The 22578-nt window shown below is 43.9% G+C and overlaps 1 protein-coding gene across 1 annotated transcript in view; it reads left to right on the forward strand.

The window, feature by feature from the left end:
* Positions 1 to 22578, forward strand: part of LOC141133448 (uncharacterized) — a 66240-nt gene that overhangs the window by 38708 nt on the left and 4954 nt on the right. The window contains exons 3-5 of the mRNA XM_073622830.1: positions 14941 to 15064; positions 17731 to 17816; positions 21815 to 22051. Coding sequence (XP_073478931.1) covers positions 14941 to 15064; positions 17731 to 17816; positions 21815 to 22051 — 447 coding nt within the window. The remainder of the gene's footprint in view (positions 1 to 14940; positions 15065 to 17730; positions 17817 to 21814; positions 22052 to 22578) is intronic.

The raw sequence follows: 22578 nt of genomic DNA on the forward strand, positions 1-22578 counted from the left end.
CCCTTGCATTTTGTGTTACATTACGTTACCTTATTCTCTTGGCCTCTAAACTCTGCGTTAGTATTGACACCCGAAATTTGCATTTCATACGTGATCCCTAAACTCTTTAATACTTCCTTCATTTTCGATGGGGTGTTACTAGGTTATCTCCTAGAAAAAAAAAGCACAATGTACTCTGATGATCTTCCATGTTCAGGTAGACCTTCACCTCTTCAGGGTTATCTACCCTTGCTGTAAAATGTTATACACACGTGGAGATGTACCCAGACACATCACATAGCATGCATCCACATAACATGTAGTACACTGTACCTGTGATATTGTGCAGAATACTACATGTAATCCAGTGCAATACACAAACCAATGACTTCATCAATGTTTGTTCAGATAACTGTCTGTAGTAGTCCTATGACTGTTCAGCAGACAAGGACCATCATAGACCATCGTATGATGCGGCCAGTTTTATGTGCTATCACATCCAGGATTATCCCATCGATAGCAGACAGATCCAGTATTGTCCCCATCCAAGTTCTGCATAGACATGTGACTCCATCAATCAGTGCTGCTGTCATTGATGGTCAACAAAGATATCATTTAATAAACCATCCAAAACAAGAACTGCTGACTGTACCAAAATAATCAGATGACATACATGTGCCAAATTTCAGTCGATTTCATTCACTTTCCAGGAATCGCACATAAAATCACAAGTACTAATAATAAATACAGGTGTTTATATAGTGCCATCAATTCACACAGTGCCCTACATACATTGTACATTCACATCAGTCCCTGCCCTTAACCACCTCAATACCGGGCACTTTCACACCCTTAATGCCCAGGACAATTTTCAGCTGTCAGTGCTGTCACACTGTGCATGACAACAGGGGCGGACTGATCACTCATGGGGCACCTGGGCAATCAGAGATTATGGGGCCCCCAGGCAATCAGAGATTATGGGGCCACACAGTATACACATACATGTACACACAGTATACACATATATGTACACACAGTATACACAGATTTATACATACTGTCCCTGGTTTTACTGAGGCTGGCAACCCTGATGGGGCCCCTTAGTGGCCCAGGGCCCTCGGGCAGTGCCTGAGTGGCTCAATGGTCAGTCCGCCCCTGCATGACAATTACTCGGTAATGCAACACTGTACCCTAATTTAATTTTTATCATTTTGTTTGACAGAGCTTTATTTTGATGGTAATTAATAACCACTGGGTTTTTTTGCGAAACAAACAAAAAAAGACCAAAAAAAAATTGAAAAATAAACATTTTTCTTAGTTTCTGTTTTGCAAACAATTACTGTAATTGTTCTTCTGCACTGATGAGGCTGCGTTGATGAGCACTGATGAGGAGACAGCGATGAGGCAGCACTGATGGGCACTGATAGGCGCAATTGATGGTCACTGATGAGGCAGCACTGATGAGGAGACCGTAATGAGGCAGCACTGATGAGGAGACAGTAATGAGGCAGCACTGGTAGGCGGAACTGATGGGCACTGATAGGCGGAACTGATGGGGACTGGTAGGCGGAATTGATGGGCACTGATGAGGCAGCACTGATAGGTGGGACTGATGAGGCAGCACTGATGAGGAGACAGTGATGAGGCGGAACTGATGGGCGCTGATAGGCGGAACTGATGGGCGCTGATAGGCGGAACTGATGGGCGCTGATAGGCGGAACTGATGGGCGCTGATAGGCGGAACTGATGGGCACTGATGAGGAGACAGTAATGAGGCAGAACTGATGAGGAGACAGTGATGAGGCAGCACTGATGAGGAGACAGTGATGAGGCAGCACTGATGAGGAGACAGTGATGAGGCAGCACTGATGAGGAGACAGTGATGAGGCAGCACTGATGAGGAGACAGTGATGAGGCAGCACTGATGAGGAGACAGTGATGAGGCAGCACTGATGAGGAGACAGTGATGAGGCAGCACTGATGAGGAGACAGTGATGAGGCAGCACTGATGGGCACTGATAGGCGGAACTGATGGGCACTGATGAGGCAGCACTGATGGGGAGACAGTGATGATGCAGCACTGATGGGCACTGATAGGCGGAACTGATGGGCACTGATGAGGCAGCACTGATGGGGAGACAGTGATGAGGCAGCACTGATGGGCACTGATAGGCGGAATTGATGGGCACTGATGAGGCAGCACTGATAGGTGGGACTGATGAGGCAGCACTGATGGGCACTGATAGGCGGAATTGATGGGCACTGATGAGGCAGCACTGATAGGTGGGACTGATGAGGCAGCACTGATGGGCACTGATAGGCGGAATTGATGGGCACTGATGAGGCAGCACTGATAGGTGGGACTGATGAGGCAGCACTGATGGGCACTGATAAGCGGAATTGATGGGTGTGACGGGAGTGACTTTAGGGTGCAGGGTGACCAAGAAAATAATGTACCCTGTATCTGCCATATTAGAAATAGTGACTGATTCATACTGTTGGGACACAAACTGTTAGGAGATGCCACCTGTCTCTGTCTGTGTCTGCTATAATGAAAATTAGTCTAGTATGACTAGTCACAGCTTCTAAAGAGTCTTTTCATCCAGTGTGCTAATTAACCCTGCAATTGTATTGAGATGTATGATAATGTGTATTGTATAGTCGGTGAGCTAGGAGACATGAAGTCTGTCCTGAAGGTCATGTCTCTGAGTCACCTAGGCTGTCTAAAGGATTCGATAATTAGCTCATGTTAATTAGGTGTCTGCTTACAGGTTGTATTTTCATCCTGCGGTATATATTTGTGTGAGATCTCAATATAAAGATTCAGTCCTGTTTGAACCTCAAGACAGAGCCTCGTCTCGTACTTGGGGGAGAATTATTCCTATGGGTTTCTTGTTTGGCTGATCGGAGTGTTCGGTAGCTGCCTTTGTGTTGGGGAATGGAATGTCTTAAACGACTTTAACCCCTTTCATACTCGGGGTGTCATTACAATGGGCACTGACGAGGCTGCGCTGATGAGCACTGATGAGGTGACAGTGATGAGGCAGCACTGATGGGCACTGATAGGCGGAATTGATGGGCAGTGATGAGGCAGCACTGATGAGGCAGTACTGATGGGCACTGATGAGGTAGCACTGATGGGCACTGATAGGTGGGACTGATGAGGCAGCACTGATAGGCGGAACTGATGGGCACCGATAAGCTGCACTGATGACCTGCAGTGATCTGCACTGATGGACACCGATTGGCACTGATGGGGCTGCACTGATGATCAGTGCCCTGATTATTAGTGTAAACAATGTACTCATTGTGCCCTGTCAGCTTTGTCGGTTATCGGCTCTCCTTTCATAAGAAGTGCATGTGAGGAAAGGAAAGGCCATAACCACCAAGTCTGTTTACATGTGACCAGCTGTGATTGGCCCTTTACCGCAATCTGTGATGGGGGGGGGGCGCAGGGAGGTGAGGTTCTTGGAGAAGTTATGTCCTACCCACCGGGGCTTAGTGGACCAATTCTATGACTGAGCCCTAGGCTTACCACTTCTATGACTAAGCCCTTGTAGGCGGGGTGAAACGCGTCAGTCATGGTTTGTGGAGCAGAGCTGGCTGACACCATCCTACACTTGTATTTATACTCTGTTCGGGGGGGGGGGGGGTGTTCATGTACACAGATTTTGCCACTACTGGATAAGTGAGCCTTTATTCCGGCACCCTCTTTCTGAGTATCAGGAGGATCGATCTCTCTCTGCTCCAAACTCTATTCTGGGTCACAATAACCGTCTCTTATTTGGTCTCTTTTGGGTCGATTGATTTATCATTGAATGCAATTTGTTATATCTGAAAAGTGCAATAACATACCCATTGATCCTGCCAAAAATACGCTGAGCTGATGTCTTCCTGTCTTCTTTGAGGACTACAGCACCCCACCCTCTATGTTATTGAGAAAAGACGAGGGGACGGGGGAGGTTCCTGTAGTCTTGTCCTGTTTCTCTTCTCCTGATACATTAGGGTAAGTAAACGTTGTCACCCAAGGCCAGGAAGTGTGCTATTGGCAGGATCACCAGGTGATAAAACATAGGGCAATGAGGCCTAAAAAATATTGCAGCCTGATGACTGGTAAACTGCAAAGTATTACATTTTTGGTTTTGGGTTGCCCTTTCTACATCCTTGTTCCAGGCAGGTGTCTCAGGTAGCTTTGGAACCAGTGAATCGGCATAGCAGCCAGAGAAGTAGCATTTTGCTATGAAAGGAGAAGAGTTCACCAATTCCCAGCTTCCCAATACTCTAACTGCAGGAGTTAAACAGTAACCCGGATCCCCACCCATGTTATCGCCTGATCATGTAACATGTGGCTGATAGGCGTCTGTTTTATTTCAACATCCAGAAAGGGACTTCCACATTTGACACAATGCACAGCAGGCGGATAAGCTGAAGACGTGTGTTGCAGGAGGATTTCGAAATTTCCCCATGTTGGTGCATACTTGAAGATCAGTTGAAGGTGATCATACACTATACAATCTGATTGTACAATCTCCTGTAGATCTACCATCATTGAAAGGATTGGCTGATTGGATTCCAGGATTTAAAAGATTCTTTATGTTTTACCTCATATTACATTTAGCAACTCCATATGTACAGAGATTGCATTATATTTGGCTAGCTGGAACATGTACAGTATAGTCCAGGGGCCTCCAAACTTTCTAAGCAAAGGGCCAGTTTACTGTCCTTCAGGTTTTAGGGGGGCCGGACTGTGGCCATCGGGAGTAGAACATTTCCCAGAATCAGTTGGATTAAAAAATGCCTCATCGTTGGTGTCAGTGAGAAGAATTGCACCCCATAGTTGGTGTCTTTGGTAGGAATTATGCCTCATCCTTGGCTTCATTGGGCCCCATTGTTGGTGTCATTGAGAGGAGTTGTGCCCCATCGTTGGTGACATTGGGCCCCATCGTTGGTGACATTGGGCCCCATCGTTGGTGACATTGGGCCCCATCGTTGGTGACATTGTGCCCCATCGTTGGTGTCATTGGGAGGAATTTACCCATCCTTGGGGTCATTGGACCCCATCGTTTGGTGTCATTAGGAGGAATTGTGCCTCATCATTGGCGGCATTTGGGCCCCATCGTTGGTGTCATTGGGAGGAACTATGCCCCATCATTGGAATTTTGCCTCATGATTGGTGTTATTGGGAGGAACTGTGCCCCTTTGTTGGGGACATATGACCAAGGGCCACATCCGGCCCCTGGGCCGCAGTTTGGATTGGAGACCACTGGTATAGTCCCATTATAGCTGATCAATAACTTGGAGAGACACCACCACTCTAAGATCCAAACACCCCTCTGTCACTTTCTTTTCAAAGCCCCTCTTTTGGATTTGACATCTAGATCTGAGTAAATTTAATATATACACTATATAATCAAAAGTATTGGTACGCCTGCCTTTACACACACATGAACTTTAATGGCATCCCGGTCTTAGTCAATAGGGTTCAATATTGAGTTGGCCCACCCTTTGCAGCTAGAACAGCTTCAACTCTTCTGGGAAGGTTGTACACAAGGTTTAGGAGTGCGTCTATGGGAATGTTTGACCATTCTTCCAGAAGCGCATTTGTGAAGTCAGGCACGGATGTTGGATGAGAAGGCCTGGCTCGCAGTCTCCTCTTTAATTCATCCCAAAGGTGTTCTATCAGGTTGAGGTCAGGACTCTGTGCAGGCCAGTCAAGTTCCTCCACCCTAAACTTGCTCATCCATGTCTTAATGGACCTTGCTTTGTGCACTGGTCCAAATCATTTGGTGGAGGAGGGATTATGGTGTGTGGTTGTTTTTCAGGGGTTGGGCCCTTAGTTCCAGTGAAGAGAACTCCTAAGGTGTCAGAATACCAAGACATTTTGGACAATTTTATGCTCCCAACTTTGTGGAAACAGTTTGGGGACGGCCCCTTCCTGTTCCAACATGACTGGGCACCAGTGCACAAAGCAGAGTCCATAAAGACATGGATGAGCGAGTTTGGGGTGGAGGAACTTGACTGATACAGAGTCCTGACCTCAAACCAATAGAACACCTTTGGGATGAATTAGATTGGAGACTGTGAGCCAGGCCTTCTCATCCAATATGAGTGCCTGACCTCACAAATGCACTTCTGGAAGAATGGTCAAACACTCCCATAGACACACTCCTAAACCTTGTGGACAGCCTTCCCAGAAGAGTTGAAGCTGTTATAGCTGCAAAGGGTGGACCAACTCAATATTGAACCCTACGGAATGAGACTGGGAGGCCATTAAAGTTAATGTGCATGTGAAGGCAGGCGTCCCAATACTTTTGACAATATAGTGTATTTAGGACTACATCCAGAGCTTTTAATATTACTTTTTTGGACGTGGTGCAAAAGAAGTGCTAAAGGCTCTGTCAGGCTTTTATTGCAGTTACATAGTTACATAGTAGGTGAGGTCGGAAAAAGACACAAATCCATCAAGTCCAACCTATGTGTGTGATTATATGTCAGTATTACCTTGTATATCCCTGTATGTTGTGGTTGTTCAGGTGATTATCTAATAGTTTTTTGAAACTATCGATGCCCCCCACTGAGACCACCGCCTATGGAAGGGAATTCCACATCCTTGCCGCTCTTACAGTAAAGAACCCTCTACGTAGTTTAAGGTTAAACCTCTTTTTTTTTCTAATTTTTAATAAGTGGCCACGAGTCTTGTTAAATTCCCTTCCGCTAAAAAGTTTTATCCCTATTGTGGGATCACCAGTACGGTATTTGTAAATTGAAATCATATCCCCTCTCAAGCGTCTCTTCTCCAGAGAAAATAAGTTTAGTGCTTGCAACCTTTCCTCATAACTAAGATCCTCCAGCCCCTTTATTAGCTTTGTTGGCCTTCTTTGTACTCGCTCCATTTCCAGTACATCCTTCCTGAGGACTGGTGCCCAGAACTGGACAGCATACTCCAGGTGAGGCCGGACCAGAGTCTTTTAGAGCGGGAGAATTATCGTTTTATCTCTGGAATTAATCCCCTTTTTAATGCATGCCAATATTCTGTTTGCTTTGTTAGCAGCAGCTTGGCATTGCATGCCATTGCTGAGCCTATCATCTACTAGGACCCCCAGGTCCTAGCAGTCATCCTGTGAGTATTGTGGGTCATATGAATCTGGGAAATCCTAGAAAACCTAGCAAGGATCCTGTGGGTCATATGAATCTGGAAAATCCTGGAAGACCCAGCAGGGATCTATTGGGTCATAGGAATCTGGGAACTCCTGGAAGACTCAGCAGAGATTCATTGGGTCATAGGAATCTGGGAAATCCTGGAACACCCAGCAGGGATCCATTGGGTCATAGGAATCTGGGAAATCCTGGAAGACCCAGCAGGGATCCATTGGGTCATAGGAATCTGGGAAATCCTGGAACACCCAGCAGGGATCCATTGGGTCATAGGAATCTGGGAAATCCTGGAAGACCCAGCAGGGATCCATTGGGTCATAGGAATCTGGGAACTCCTGGAAGACTCAGCAGAGATTCATTGGGTCATAGGAATCTGGGAAATCCTGGAACACCCAGCAGGGATCCATTGGGTCATAGGAATCTGGGAAGTCCTGGAAGACCCAGCAGGGATCCATTGGGTCATAGGAATCTGGGAACTCCTGGAAGACTCAGCAGAGATTCATTGGGTCATAGGAATCTGGGAAATCCTGGAAGACTCAGCAGAGATTTATTGGGTCATAGGAATCTGGGAAATCCTGGAAGACCCAGCAGGGATCCATTGGGTCATAGGAATCTGGGAAATCCTGGAACACCCAGCAGGGATCCATTGGGTCATAGGAATCTGGGAAATCCTGGAAGACCCAGCAGGGATCCATTGGGTCATAGGAATCTGGGAACTCCTGGAAGACTCAGCAGAGATTCATTGGGTCATAGGAATCTGGGAAATCCTGGAACACCCAGCAGGGATCCATTGGGTCATAGGAATCTGGGAAGTCCTGGAAGACCCAGCAGGGATCCATTGGGTCATAGGAATCTGGGAACTCCTGGAAGACTCAGCAGAGATTCATTGGGTCATAGGAATCTGGGAAATCCTGGAAGACTCAGCAGAGATTCATTGGGTCATAGGAATCTGGGAAATCCTGGAAGACTCAGCAGAGATTTATTGGGTCATAGGAATCTGGGAAATCCTGGAAGACCCAGAGATTCATTGGGTCATAGGAATGTGGGAAATCCTGGAAGACCCAGTAGAGATCCTGTGAATGCTGTAACAGTACAAGTGAATCGTCAAATCCCCTTGTTTGAGGGACACCCCAATTTTTTAAAGAGCTACCTTACCAGAGCCACTGTGCCTTATCACATTCCGATAGATCTACTGATAATCTGGATCCAGTGCTCTATTTGTGCTTGTTCAAAAACAGATGTTTTGTCTGGGGTTCCACTTTAAAGTGTGAATAATGTGGTAGGTATTAGCGGTTTGATCTTAATCTCTCCTGGAAACCCTTCATCACGTAGTCATTAAAGAAGCCGCATTACCCATATTTTACCGCCCTGACCAGTAAAATGGGACTTTTTGGAAATGTTATTTGTAGGAAAAAGCATATGACTGGCAATAATCTCAGATAAAGTGTTGACCTAATTAGCCATGCACATGGCAGTAGTCGACGCACCTCATACATTGTCTTAGAGGAAACTGTTATTTTTGGACAGACATTCTTGTTTTAAACCTCTGTTGACTCCACTACTTCCGGCTTTACAGCTTTCTGGGTCACCTCCCTCCTCAGACGGAGCTGATGATGATTCAATAAGCAGATTAAGGGTTGACACGGAAAGCCGAATTGCTTAATCGTGTCATTGGCTTGGCCATGCAGTTTAGAAAATTAATGTTTTACCATAAAACTGGCACAATCCGATAAGGTACAGTTGAAGGTCTCAATAGTGGCTCTGTACAGGTCTTAACTCACCAGGCAATATATCCCGAAAATATACGTGCTCTACACTCCAATATCCTCCACTCCAGTTGTTTATTTCATAGAAGTCACATAACCCACCTGAGCTCCTTCCTTTAGATCAGCCATTCTCAACCAAAGTTCCTCCAGAAGTTTCTTTGGGTTCCTTGAGCTGTGGCTGATCGACTTTCCATCTAATGGGGCCTCCACAGCACTGGGTCCAACGCCACTTGGCAGAGCCAAGGACATGTTCCCGCTGATCTTTTTATAGCTGTTTGTAATGGTGACCATACACTGAATGATTTAATATACATTTGTATTGTTCAAGTGGATTACTGTCCAGGAGAAATATTTGAGCAGGCGATCAGAAAGATGGTTTGATGTGCCATACACTTATGCCCCGTACACACGATCGGACATTCCGACAACAAAATCCATGGATTATTTCCGACGGATGTTGGCTCAAACTTGTCTTGCATACACGCGGTCACACAAATCTTGTCGGAAATTCCGAACGTCAAGAACGCTGGTGACGTACGACGAGCCGAGAAAAATGAAGTTCAATAGCCAGTGCTGCTCTTCTGCTTGATTCCGAGCATGCGTGCAAATTTGTGCGTCGGAATTGTGTACACACGATCAGAATTTACGACAACGGATTTTGTTGTCGGAAAATTTGAGATCCAGACCTCAAATTTTGTGTGATGGAAATTCCGATGGAAAATGTCCGATGGAGCCTACACACGGTCGGAATTTCCGACAACAAGCTCCCATCGAACATTTTCTGTCGGAAAATCCGACCGTGTGTATGGGGCATTAGCCCTGGTTCACATGAATGCGATTTGGCATGTAATATGACATGACAAATAACATGGCAAATTGGTGGCAATGGCAGCGGCCGGAGCAGCGCCGCACCGATTCCCAAAAGTAGTTTCTGTACTACTTTTGGCGATTTCGGGGTGCGATTTCCATTGTTATCTGTGCAGAAACCCACACAGATGTTTCTGAAATTGCCCCCGAAGTCAATATTGACATGCGGGAATGAAATCGTGTGAGTTCAGAATTCTTGCAGTCAGTGTGAACCAAGACTTAAAATATAGCTAAAGGCAAAACTTTTTTTGGAGTTTTGGATAGAGGGGAGAAGGATTAGAACATCTGTCATTTTTTTTATTGCTGTCTGTGCCTCCATTAGGGAGAATTACCCTCTCTATTTGTCCTGTTTACCATTATCGTTGAAAGCGAAAGTAAACGAAAATCCCATATTTTGGGTTGTCCCCGAAAAAAGTAATAGAGGGGGAATCTTCCGATGGGGGGACACTAGTTCTGGTGACCTGGGTGTCCCCCAAGTAATTCCCTTAATTTGCAGTGATTTCTTCTCACTTCCTGTTTGGCTATGGGACAGGAAGTGAAGTAAATCTCTCCAATGGGACACAGATACCAGAATCTTTCCATGGGACACAGATAGCAAAAATAAACATTTACAGAGGTTATAACCCTTCCTTGCTCTATCCAAAAGGAAAAAAAAGTTTTGCCTATAGTTCTACTTTAACAATCATATTGATGTAAACATAAAGCCAACTCCATGCTAAAACAACAGTGCTCTATATTACGATATCACCAAACAAATGAATTACTAAATATTACACAGCTGCTGCAATAACTCCCCAACCTTAACACTTGACCTCTGGAAGATTTACCCCCCCCCCACCAGGCCATTTTTTGCTATATGGCACTGTGTTTCTTTAACAGAACAATGCTGTACATAAATTAAATTGATATAATTTTTTGACCCACGAATAGAGCTTTCTTTTGGTGGTATTTGATCACCTCTGCATTGTTTTTGGGTTTTTTTGCGCTAAAACAAAAAAATAGACCGACAATTATGAAAAAAAAAAAATCAATATTTTTTTACTTGCTGCTTTAAGACATATCCAATAAAAAATAAAACACATTTCTTTATAAATTTGTATTCAATATGTATTCTGCTACATATTTTTGGTAAAAAAAAATCCCAATAAGTGTATGTTGATTGGTTTGCACACTGGTACTGTACTAATGACACTGGCTGGGAAGGGGTTAAACATCTAGGGCGATCAAAGGGTTAACTGTGTACCTAGCCAGTGTTTTTGTGTAAACTGTGTGCTGCTTTTATAAAAAGTGACAGTGCAGCGCTCAGAAATTCTAAATACATATAATGGCGTGCATAAATGAAATGCTGGAATTTAAAATCAGCAATTTAAACCAAAACAAATTGGTTTTACTAAGGGATGTGATAGATTTTATTCCCTGCTTTGCAGGGAAACAAAGTCCAGCACATCCCCGCTGACAGGAGGAGCTCTGCTTTGTTTACATAGGCAGAGCTCTGTTCAGCCTGACTCCTCCGATCAGCGGGTGCCAGCAAACATCCGATGGCCGGCACCCACTGATCGGCTTCTGCTGTGATTGATCACAGCAGAAGCGGCACTCTGGTGGCGCAGGTGTCCCCTCCCAATCAGGAAGTGAAGAACCAAGTGTATATACAGTGAGGACGGAAAGTATTCAGACCCCCTTAAATTTTTTACTCTTTGTTATATTGCAGCCATTTGCTAAAATCATTTAAGTTCATTTTTTTTCCTCATTAATGTACACACAGCACCCCATATTGACAGAAAAACACAGAATTGTTGACATTTTTGCAGATTTATTAAAAAAGAAAAACTGAACTATCACATGGTCCCAAGTATTCAGACCCTTTGCTGTCACACTCATATATTTAACTCTTTAACTTCTTCTGATCATCCTTGACATGGTTCTTCATTTGAGTCCAGCTGTGTTTTGATTATACTGATTGGACTTGATTAGGAAAGCCACACACCTGTCTATATAAGACCTTACAGCTCACAGTGCATGTCAGAGCAAATGAGAATCATGAGGTCAAAGGAACTGCCTGAAGAGCTCAGAGACAGAATTGTGGCAAAGCACAGATCTGGCCAAGCTAACAAAAAAATTTCTGCTGCACTTAAGGTTCCTAAGAGCACAGTGGCCTCCATAATCCTTAAATGGAAGACGTTTGGGAAGACCAGAACCCTTCCTAGAGCTGGCTGTCCGGCCAAACTTAGCTATCAGGGGAGAAGAACCTTGGTGAGAGAGGTAAGGAAGAACCCAAAGATCACTGTGGCTGAGCTCCAGAGATGCAGTCGGGAGATAGGAGAAAGTTGTAGAAAGTCAACCATCACTGCAGCCCTCCACCAGTCGGGGCTTTATGGCAGAGTGGCCCGACGAAAGCCTCTCTTCAGTGCAAGACACATAAAAGCCTGCATGGAGTTTGCTAAAAAAACACCTGAAGGACTCCAAGATGGTGAGAAATAAGATTCTTTGGTCTGATGAGACCAAGATAGAACTTTTTGGCCTTAATTCTAAGTATGTGTGGAGAAAACCAGGCACTGCTCATCACCTGTCCAATACAGTTCCAACAGTGAAGCATGATGGTGGCAGCATCATGCTGTGGGGGTGTTTTTCAGCTGCAGGGACAGGACGACTGGTTGCAATCGAGGGAAAGATGAATGCGGCCAAGTACAGGTATATCCTGGACGAAAACCTTCTCCAGAGTGCTCAGAACCTCAGACTGGGCCAAAGGTTTATCTTCCAACAAGACAATGACCCTAAGCACACAGCTAAAATAACGAAGGAGTGGCTTCACAACAACTCCGTGACTGTTCTTGAATGGCCCAGCCAGAGCCCTGACTTAAACCCAATTGAGCATCTCTGGAGAGACCTAAAAATGGCTGTTCACCTACGTTTACCATCCAACCTAACAGAACTGGAAAGGATCTGCAAGGAGGAATGGCAGAGGATCCCCAAATCCAGGTGTGGAAAACTTGTTGCATCTTTCCCAAAAAGACTCATGGCTGTATTAGATCAAAAGGGTGCTTCTACTAAATACTGAGCAAAGGGTCTGAATACTTAGGACCGTGTGATATTTCAGTTTTTCTTTTTTAATAAATCTGCAAAAATGTCAACAATTCTGTGTTTTTCTGTCAATATGGGGTGCTGTGTGTACATTAATGAGGAAAAAAATGAACTATAGGGCGGTTGGCAAGCAGAAACAAGTGCTTTTCATCAGCATGGATTTTTTTCTCCTTTTGAAAGAGTCCGTGCTGACGAAACGCATCAGTGGCGGGGCTAGCGATGGGCATACCTGTCTGTCTACTTGCTCAGTTTGGGAGATTAGCTTGTGCAGCGGCCAGTTCTCAGGCTCTGGCAGAGGTTACATGTGTAGTGTTAATTATTTACTTCATTTATATTTCTTCTGTATTAGAAAACACGTTTGGATGGCGTTACACTATCAAGCTTTTTTTCTTTGTTCTATCATGTTTATTGCGGTGGGAACTGGGAGGCTTTGTGACTGATTTGGGGCAAACTGAATCAAAGGAATCTGACTGTTCTGGATTCTATGCGGTCTCTGCCTTCCTTTAGTTAGAGAAGGCATGGCAGTTTGGTGAGTGCCAATTTTTGGTGGCGATATCCCAAGCACTGAGTGGAACGCTGGTGAGAAGAATATGCTGGGAAACAAGAAGACATTTATTTGGACTAATAACTAGGATGTTTATTACACTACACTGAGTGATTGTCTCTCTTTTTTCTTGTAGGATTTTTTTATTGACATCTTATATTTTAATTTATAGGGTGTATTATATGTTATTCGTTCACATATATTTAACGCACAGCTTTTCATATTGATGTATCTACTTTTCTACAACCTGGATTTTACATTCAGACCCATCGGAAGAATTTTGATGAAATTGATGGGTTTTGCTCTGAATTGATTGATGACACACTATTTATCTTTTAGTTTATTCATATATTCAATCATATTATCCAATCCTGTGAAGAATTGATTGATCAGATTGTTATATGTTTGACCATCATAAGGGTGGTATTCTGACCCCCGCTGTAAGGGGGTATTCTTCAAACTGACCACCAATAGAAGGAAAAATTTTTCCATGTACCAGCAATGTAAGCGGATATTCTTCCCACTGACCACCAATGTAAGGGGGTTATTCTAGCTATGTACCACCAATGTAAGGAGCATTCTTCTCACTGATCACCAATGTAAGGGGCACTCTTCCCACTGATCATCAATGTAAGGAGAATTCTTCTCACTGACCACTAATGTAAGGAACATTCTTCCCACTGGCCACCAATGTAAGGGGCATTCTTCCCACTGGCCACCAATGTAAGGGGCATTCTTCCCACTGGCCACCAATGTAAGGGGGTTATTCTTTCCATTGACTACTACTGCAAGCCGAGTATGATTCTCACTGACCACCAATGTGTCATTCTGCTTACCAAGACAGACTACTTAATATTAGGGTTCACTAATTTCACGTCTCAGGGGTTCACTGAGACCTGAACATTATTTGAAGGGTCCCTCTAGGATAAAAAGGTTGAGAAAGGCTGCTCTTGAGGGAGGAGCTTAGGCAGGTGATGTGACTTCTTTAAAATATGTATATATATATTTTTTTAAATGAGTGAAGGATATGGAGTGCTGTGTAGGTATGGTCTTGGGTATAAAACAAAACTGGAGGTGAATAAAATTGCAAAACCTTGGGAGGTAAAACAGAAAAAAATATATTTATGTCAACCATGTGTTTGGGTGTTTACCCAGAGTTCCACTTTAGGGGCAACTTTACACCTGTATTCAACAGGTTTCTGTGCAATGTAATGTGTTGCTGTGCTTTGGGGAAAAATGCAGACCTACGTACCTGTATGACTGAACAGTGCACATAGAAAACACTTGTTTTCTATGTGCCCTTGCGCTTAGCTTGCATTGGCCAATGAAGATAAAGGTAGCTCAATGAACATGGTGAGAAGGAGTCCTAAAATGAAATTGAGTGTTTTTTTTGTTTGTTTTTTTTTCTTATTGCCTTCTTGTGTATTTCTTTCCACAAGGATGGAGCCATCTTGGTTTAGGCATCATTCAGGCTCATGAAAGGTCCACTTTAAGAACCAGTGACCCATCCTTGGATAAGCCATTCATGAAGCTTTTCTGATCTCTCCTCAGGTGTCTCCCAGATTGGTCCTCAAGTTGCACGTTGCAGAGATTGCCAAACGTCTAAAGAATTAACAGAAGAGATAAAGAAAAAAGTGAAAAGTTTTTCCAGATGTCCACATAGAGACACTATAAGGTAAGGACCATGGGAGGGATGAACAAACCTGGAAATGGCGCAGGAAACTGGCATGTGCCACATTAACCGTCGAGATAGACAGCAATATCCAAAAGCTGTTTGCAATCTGTTACAATAATACATGTAGCCAAACCTGACATTTAAAATTGGGCAAAAATTAAATCATTAAAGCAACTGTTACAGCAACTTTGCTATAAAAGAAAAGTTTTACTCTATAGAAAATACTGAATATTTGCCTCTCCTGCTGCCTGCACCACTCTGATGAAGAGAGCTAGGCTGAAGAAACAAACACATCCGGGAGTGTTAAACTCTTGGTCCCCTGCTGCCCCATAAAGGTTTGTTCCACGGATCCACATATCTCTAGGACACAGCAGTGACACAGCAGTTAGGTAGTGGTCAGCAGACTGAACCATTGAGTACAGTGGGGGGGGGGGGGGGGGGACCAGGAGATTGGAATTCCCTGACAAGTCAGTTTATGAAGGGTCTTCATCTGGCAGATTCTCTTCATTAGAACAGCATTCAGCGGTGCAGGCATAGGAGAAGTAAGTGTTTTTTTCAGGGATATCTTTTACTCCTAATTGGATTTTACTTTTGGAATTCGTTTTTTATATATTGTATAGTTGTATCAAGAAACTTTAAAGCAGAACTCTGAAGAAAACAGTGCAGTGAGGCTGTGCCCGTCAACTGCTCGTTTTGTCTAGAGGTGAACACAGAGCTTATACTCGCCAAATCCTTCGATCCCCCGGAAAATGGTGCTCACCCATTTCCAGCGGTGGATTGTACCTGCCGTCCTCTTGTCCGGAGCTAGTCTATAATCATGATGACGTCAGGAACAGTCCACTGCACAAGACTGCAAGACCACGGGGGGGGGGGGGGGGTCAGAAGCTTGTGCTGGGAGGGTTGGTGTATAAGGTGAGTGCATCTTGGCTCTCTAATCCCCTAGACCAGGGGTCTCCAAACTTTTCAAACAAAGGGACAATTTATTGCCCTTCAGACTTTAGGGGGGCCGGATCGTGGCCAGCGGGAGCAGAAAATGTCCCAGGCCCGGCATCAGTGAGAATAAATATGGCCTCAGGGTTGGTGGTCAATAGGAGGAGGAGTGGTGCCCCTATTAGTGGGAGGAATAGTATCCCATAATTGATATCGGTGGAAGTAATAGTGCCCGATTGTTGGTATCAGCGGGAGGAATAGTGCCTCATATCAGTGGGAGGAATTGTCCCCCAAGGACCAGATAAAGGCTAGCAAAGGGCCACATTTGGCACTCGAGCCACAGTTTGTAGACCCCTGCCCTAGACATATACAAGCAGTTAAAGTAGAAGTCCAGCCTGGGCTTGTTTGGCTGCACTTCTCCTATGGGTCACAGGAGTGCAATTCGTTTTTTTAAGGGGTTAAATCTGCTAAGACCTGGACAAACAGCGAGAATTCTTTCAGAGCTCTGGAAGCATCCAATGCACACAAGAGAGTCGTTCAATGAATGCTTGCTTTTAATGGTAAGGGTCGTACCTTTATATTCCTCTGTCAGCTATTTTTAAAGTTTTAGTCATGTTAACTCTTTCTCATCCTTCAGTTTTCCACTCCTGTGACTTGTTTTCAGCAGAAAGCGGGCTGAAGTCCACTCTCTGCTGACGTCACCAATATCAGTCCAGGCACTGCGTCATCCCGACAATAAATTCTGGATCTGCCAGGTGCCAGGACTGATGCCTGTCTCAGCCTCTCAGCGAGCCGCCCCCTCCACAGCTCAGCGCTCCAGTGAGCACGGGGGGGGGGGGGGGGGGTGCAGAGCAGAGAGCCGCTGACTGACAGTCTGCAGCTCTCCGCTCGGGGAGCTGTGAGAACCGAGCCATTGGCGATGTTCGATCGCTCGGTTCTCAGTGTAGAAGCGTCGAGGGACAGCAAAACTCCAGGCAAATTTTTTTTTATTCCCCATGCAGTGGGGCTCTGCCTGTACTGCATGGGTTAAAAGATGTAGGGTTTTTTTTTTTTTTTACAGATTCATACTTACCTAGGTGGATACAGCATCATACTTACCCAGGTGGATGCAGTGTCATACTTGCCTAGGTGGATGCAGCGTCCCATGCTGCATCCACCTAGGTAAGTATGAATCTGTAAAAAAAAAAAAAAACTCTACTTCTCTTTTAGCCTATGCAGTACGGGCACAGCCCCAGTGCATGTGGGGGGGGGGGGGGGAACTAGCCCAGAGTCTTGCTTAATCATGGGGGCTCAACCTGAGGCCCTCCAGCTGTTGCAGAACTACAAGTCCCATGAGGCATTGCAAGGCTGACAGGTACAAGCATGACTCCCACAGGCAGAGGCATGATGGGACAACAGCTAGAGGGCCACAGGTTGAGCACCCATCCAATTGGTCCAAGTCATTCGAAACTTACAATAATGTTCCAGTTCTTTGTAGCAGAAATGATTACTTATAAAACCCATTTTTCCAGTGTAGGAGAGCCAGTATGGCTCCAGTGTCAAATGTTATCAAGAAATTTGAGAAAAGGTAAAAGGATATCTAAACTAAGTAAACTGCAATATCTTACTTTTTGGTTTTTTTGGTGGTTTAGATACACTTTACAAGGAACTTCTTTGTACATTTTTTCAAATGTATTAGGTTTATTTAGGTTTGAATTTAATATTCGATTTCCTAATTCCATCGTTCTTTTTTCCAGATTAGAGTTGGAAAATGGAAGAATATTCTGCGCTAAAAAAGATCAACCCTTGGTGAAAGAACTAATTGACTGCCTTGAAAGAAAAGGTAAGGCTAAGTGCACAATGTTAGCCATCTTAAAGTGACATTAAAGGTGCATTTATAAAAAAACCAAAACCTATCACACCCCCTTAGCGCCGACCGTACGCACATATGCGGCCTCATCCCGGTAGCGTTCTTTAGAGCGGGTGGTCGGCTCTTCAGGGATAACAAACGATGTGGCTAAAAGCCGCTCGGCTGTTATACCGGAGGAGCGAGAGGGGGGACGTCCCCTCTTCCCACCGTCTTCTGCCACTCTTCCCATCCCATCGGGAGACCCGATCCACGATCTGGCACTTCCGCCGAGTGAGACTGAAACCAAGCCGGAAACGGCTTCATTCCAGTCTGCTTTGTGTAAACACGGAAGCAACGTCACAACTCGGCTGCCAATGGCGCCGTTTTGAAAAAAAATTACAGTATTCACAATCGCTGTTTTTGGCGATCTGAATACTTTTGAAGTGCAAAGGAGGGATATGGGGTCTTTTTAGACCCCCGATCCCTCCATAAAGAGTACCTGTCACCACCTATTACTGTCACAAGAGATGTTTACATCCCTTGTGACAGCAATAAAAGTGATCAATATTTTTTTTTTTTAAATGTAACAATGTAAAAAAAATTTTAAAAAATAAGAAAAAATAAAATGTTTTTTAAAGCTTCTCGACCCCGCGAGCTCGCGCAGCAATGAAAACGCACACGTAAGTCGCACCCGCATATGTAAATGGTGTTCAAATCACACAAGAGGTATTGCCACGAGTCACGACTGTTTGTTTTTTTTTTTTTTTTGTTTTTTTTTTAAAGCGTCGCCTATGGAGATTTCTAAGTACCGTAGTTTGTCGCCATTCCATGAGTGTGTGCAATTTCAAAGCATGACATGTTAGGTATCTATTTACTCAGCGTAACATCATCTTTCACATTATACAAAAAAATTGGGCTAACTTTACCGTTTCGTTTGTTTTGAATTCATGAAAGTGTCTTTTTTCCTAAAAAATTGCGTTTGAAAGACCGATGCGTGAATGCCGTGTGACATAAAATATTGCAATGATCGCCATTTTATTGTCTAGATTCTCTGCTAAAAATATATATATAATGTTTGGGGGTTCTAAATAATTTTTTAGCAAAAAATATTGATTTTAACTTGTAAGCAACAAATGTCAGAAATAGGCTTAGCCATGAAAGGCCTGTTCTGTGCAGTGGTTTCGCATAGAGCAGCCCCAATCCTCCTCTTTTCGGGTCCCCCGCCGGCACTCCTGGTAATTTTGGTAACATAATTATTAATGTGGAATGTACAGTATCTCACAAAAGTAAGTACACCCCTCAAATTTTTGAAAATATTTTATTATATCTTTTCATGTGACCACACTGAAGAAATGACACTTTGTTACAATGTAAAGTAGTGAGTGTACAGCTTGTATAACAGTGTAAATTTGCTGTCCCCTCAAAATAACTCAACACACAGCCATTAATGTCTAAACCGCTGGCAACAAAAGTGAGTACACCCTTAAGTGAAAATGTCCAAATTGGGCCCAATGTGTCAATATTTTGTGTGGTCACCATTATTTTCCAGCACTGCCTTAACCCTCTTGGGCATGAAGGTCACCAGAGCTTCACAGGTTGCCACTGGAGTCCTCTTCCACTCCTCCATGACGACATCACGGAGCTGGTGGATGTTAGAGACCTTGCGCTCCTCCACCTTCCATTTGAGGATGTCTCACAAATGCTCAATAGGGTTTAGGTCTGGAGACATGCTTGGCCAGTCCATCACCTTTACCCTCAGCTTCTTTAGCAAGGCAGTGGTCGTCTTGGAGGTGTGTTTGGGGTCATTATCATGTTGGAATACTACCCTGCGGCCCAGTCCCCGAAGGGAGGGGATCATGCTCTGCTTCAGTATGTCACAGTACATGATGACATTTATGGTTCCCTCAATGAACTGTAGCTCTTGTCATTTCTTCAGTGTTGTCACATGAAAAGATATAATAAAATATTTACAAAAATGTGAGGGGTGTACTCACTTTTGTGAGATACTGTATGTTCCTTGCTAAAGAACAATATTTGTTAATAAGTTGTTATGGGTAAAGTTCCGCTCTAGGCTGGGTTCACACCAAAACAATATATTATACTTTTTGCTATAATAAATATCCAAAAAAAAAAATGTAAAAAAAAATAATTTCTTCATCAGTTTAGGCCGATATGTATTCTTCTACATATTTTTTGTTAAAAAAAAAAAAATCACAATAAGCGTATATTGATTGGTTTGCGCAAAAGTTATAGTGTCCACAAAATAGGGAATAGATTTATGGCATTTTTATAAATTTTAAGTTAAAATCCTGTAATTTTTTGCTAGAAAATTACTTAGAACCCGCAAACATTATATATATATATATTTAGCAGAGACCCTAGAGAACAAAATGGCAATTGTTGCAATATTTTATGTCCTGCTGTATTTGCACAGCGGTCTTTCAAAATTTTCAATTTTTTAGGAAAAAATATACTTCAATGATTTAAAAAAAAACGAAACCGTAAAGTTAGCCCAATTTGTTTGTATAATGTGAAAAATGATGTTACGCCGAGAATCATGATCTTTATTCGAAGCAAAAAAATCGTGATTCTCATTTTATCCAGAATCGTACAACTCTACTTTCGAGACAGAGAAAGAAACTCTGAAAAAGATTCCCCAGTCCCTTTCTCTGCAGCCTGCAGTAAACCTAGTTTACTATGCTTAAGAACGAAGACTGAAGTGATCGGTACAGATCACTCACTGCGTTCATTCAGATAAGGAAGGGGCCAGTTAATGAAATATTTACCCGCCCCTTCCTCGCTCCTGGGAGGAGAGGAGAGAAGCTGGCAGCACCTGCAGGGGGGGGAGACGGGAAGCAGGGGGATTCAGCACCGCACAGGGCAATTGGGGTGTGCCCAGGCACACCTGGCACACCCTGTGTACACGCCCATGGTCGGCATCTACCCAGGAGCCTCGACCGACATCCGGCTCAGTCTCTCAGTGAGAGCCCGAACCAGTCACTCCTGCCCCCTCCCCAGCCCAGCGCTCACGTGGGGGGAGGGGCAGAGCAGACAGCGGTAACTGACAGTCGCTGGCTCTCTGCTCATGGAGCCCTGAGGTCTGAGCAATCAACGGTGTTTCATCGCTCAGTTCTCAGTCTTAGAGTCGGCTGGGGACAGATGATCACATCAATGCTGCATCCACCTAGGTAAGTATGATTTCTAAAAAAAAAAAAAATGCCATACTTCTCTTTTAACTGACCCAATAAAAAATATCAAATCTATTTGCCATCACCCTTGTCTGTTCATAAAGCTACTCTGTCATTAAACTTTAAAGCGGTATTAAACCCAAAACCAAAAATGTAATATATTGCAGCTTTACAATCATTAGATGTGGTGGCTGCATTAGTTTTCCTTTTTTAGGCATTTTCCCCTCTGTTTTCACCTGATGATCTGGCCAGTAACACACCTCCTGTATTAGAGCGCCTCCACTCTGGATGAAGAAGCACAGGGGGCACCTTTGGATAGCAGCATTGTCAGTCTGGGTGGGAGGGGAGGATTAAATGTATGTAGAAGATTTAGATACACATATATTAAAGCTAAACTCCAGCTCACACTTTATAATCAGTTACAGCAAACAGTTTTTTTTTTTTTCCTTTTGGGATAAAGGTTTTACATAAATAAAAGCTGATCATTCTAAGCACCCTTGTCAGTGGTAAATGATTTGTCTCATCCATCTAAACTGATACATCTGGAAGAGAGCTTATTCTTTTGAAAAACAACAGACTTACTGGCCAGATCACCAGATGAAAATAGAAGTAAGAAAAACTAAAATAGAAAACGAATGCAGCCATTACATCTAAGAATTGGTAAGCTGCAATATAAATAATGTTTGCTTTTGGTTTTAATACTGCTTCAATAGGCAAAAAGTAGCAGCTGAAGAAAAAAAAGTTTAGTGATTTTTGTATGGTGGGAATTTGTAGACCTTATATTTGGCCTTTTTCCCCCCACAGCCAGCAACTGTCAGGAGGATACCTCTCAGAAAGATTTTTCTAAGGGCACCAATGAGAAGCCTTCCACCACGACAACCAACGCTCCAACAACAGCCCCTGTGACCAGCATGAAGTCCTCGACACAAAGCCGGGACCAGAACATTGGGCAGTCCACAGAACCAGCAGAACCTGCGGCCCCCAGGAACTTGAACAGCACACCGCTAGAATACAACAAGGCAAATGGCAACCTGGCCCAAGGTATAACATGAATGCATTACAATACTTGGTTAGATTCTACAAACAGGAAAACAGTCTAATGCCGCGTACACCCGATCGGATTTTCAGACGGGAAATGTTGAACGTGAGCTTGTTGGCGGTAAGTCCGACCGTGTGTATGCTCCATCGGACAATTGTTGTCGGACTTTCCGCCAACAAATGTTGGCTAGCATGTTCTCAAATTTTCCGCCAACAAATGTTTGTTGTTGGACTTTTCGAGCGTGTGTTGTGTACACAAGTCCGTCGGACAAAAGTCCAAAGTACACACACGCAGGCTCGGAATCGAGGACAACCCGAAAGCGCTTGGTCTTGTAAAACTAGCGTTCATAATGGAGATATCACATGACTATTGAACTTTCTTTTTATTGGCTTGCCGTACGTCACTACGTTCGTAATTGTTGGCCAACATTTGTGTGACCGTGTGTATGCAAGACAAGTTGGAGCCAACACCCTTCGGACAAAATTCCACGGTTTTGCTGTCGGAAATTTCGATCGCGTGTACGGGGGTT

The sequence above is a fragment of the Aquarana catesbeiana genome, linkage group LG03, assembly GCF_042186555.1.
Source record: "Aquarana catesbeiana isolate 2022-GZ linkage group LG03, ASM4218655v1, whole genome shotgun sequence".
Classification (NCBI taxonomy): Eukaryota; Metazoa; Chordata; class Amphibia; order Anura; family Ranidae; genus Aquarana; species Aquarana catesbeiana.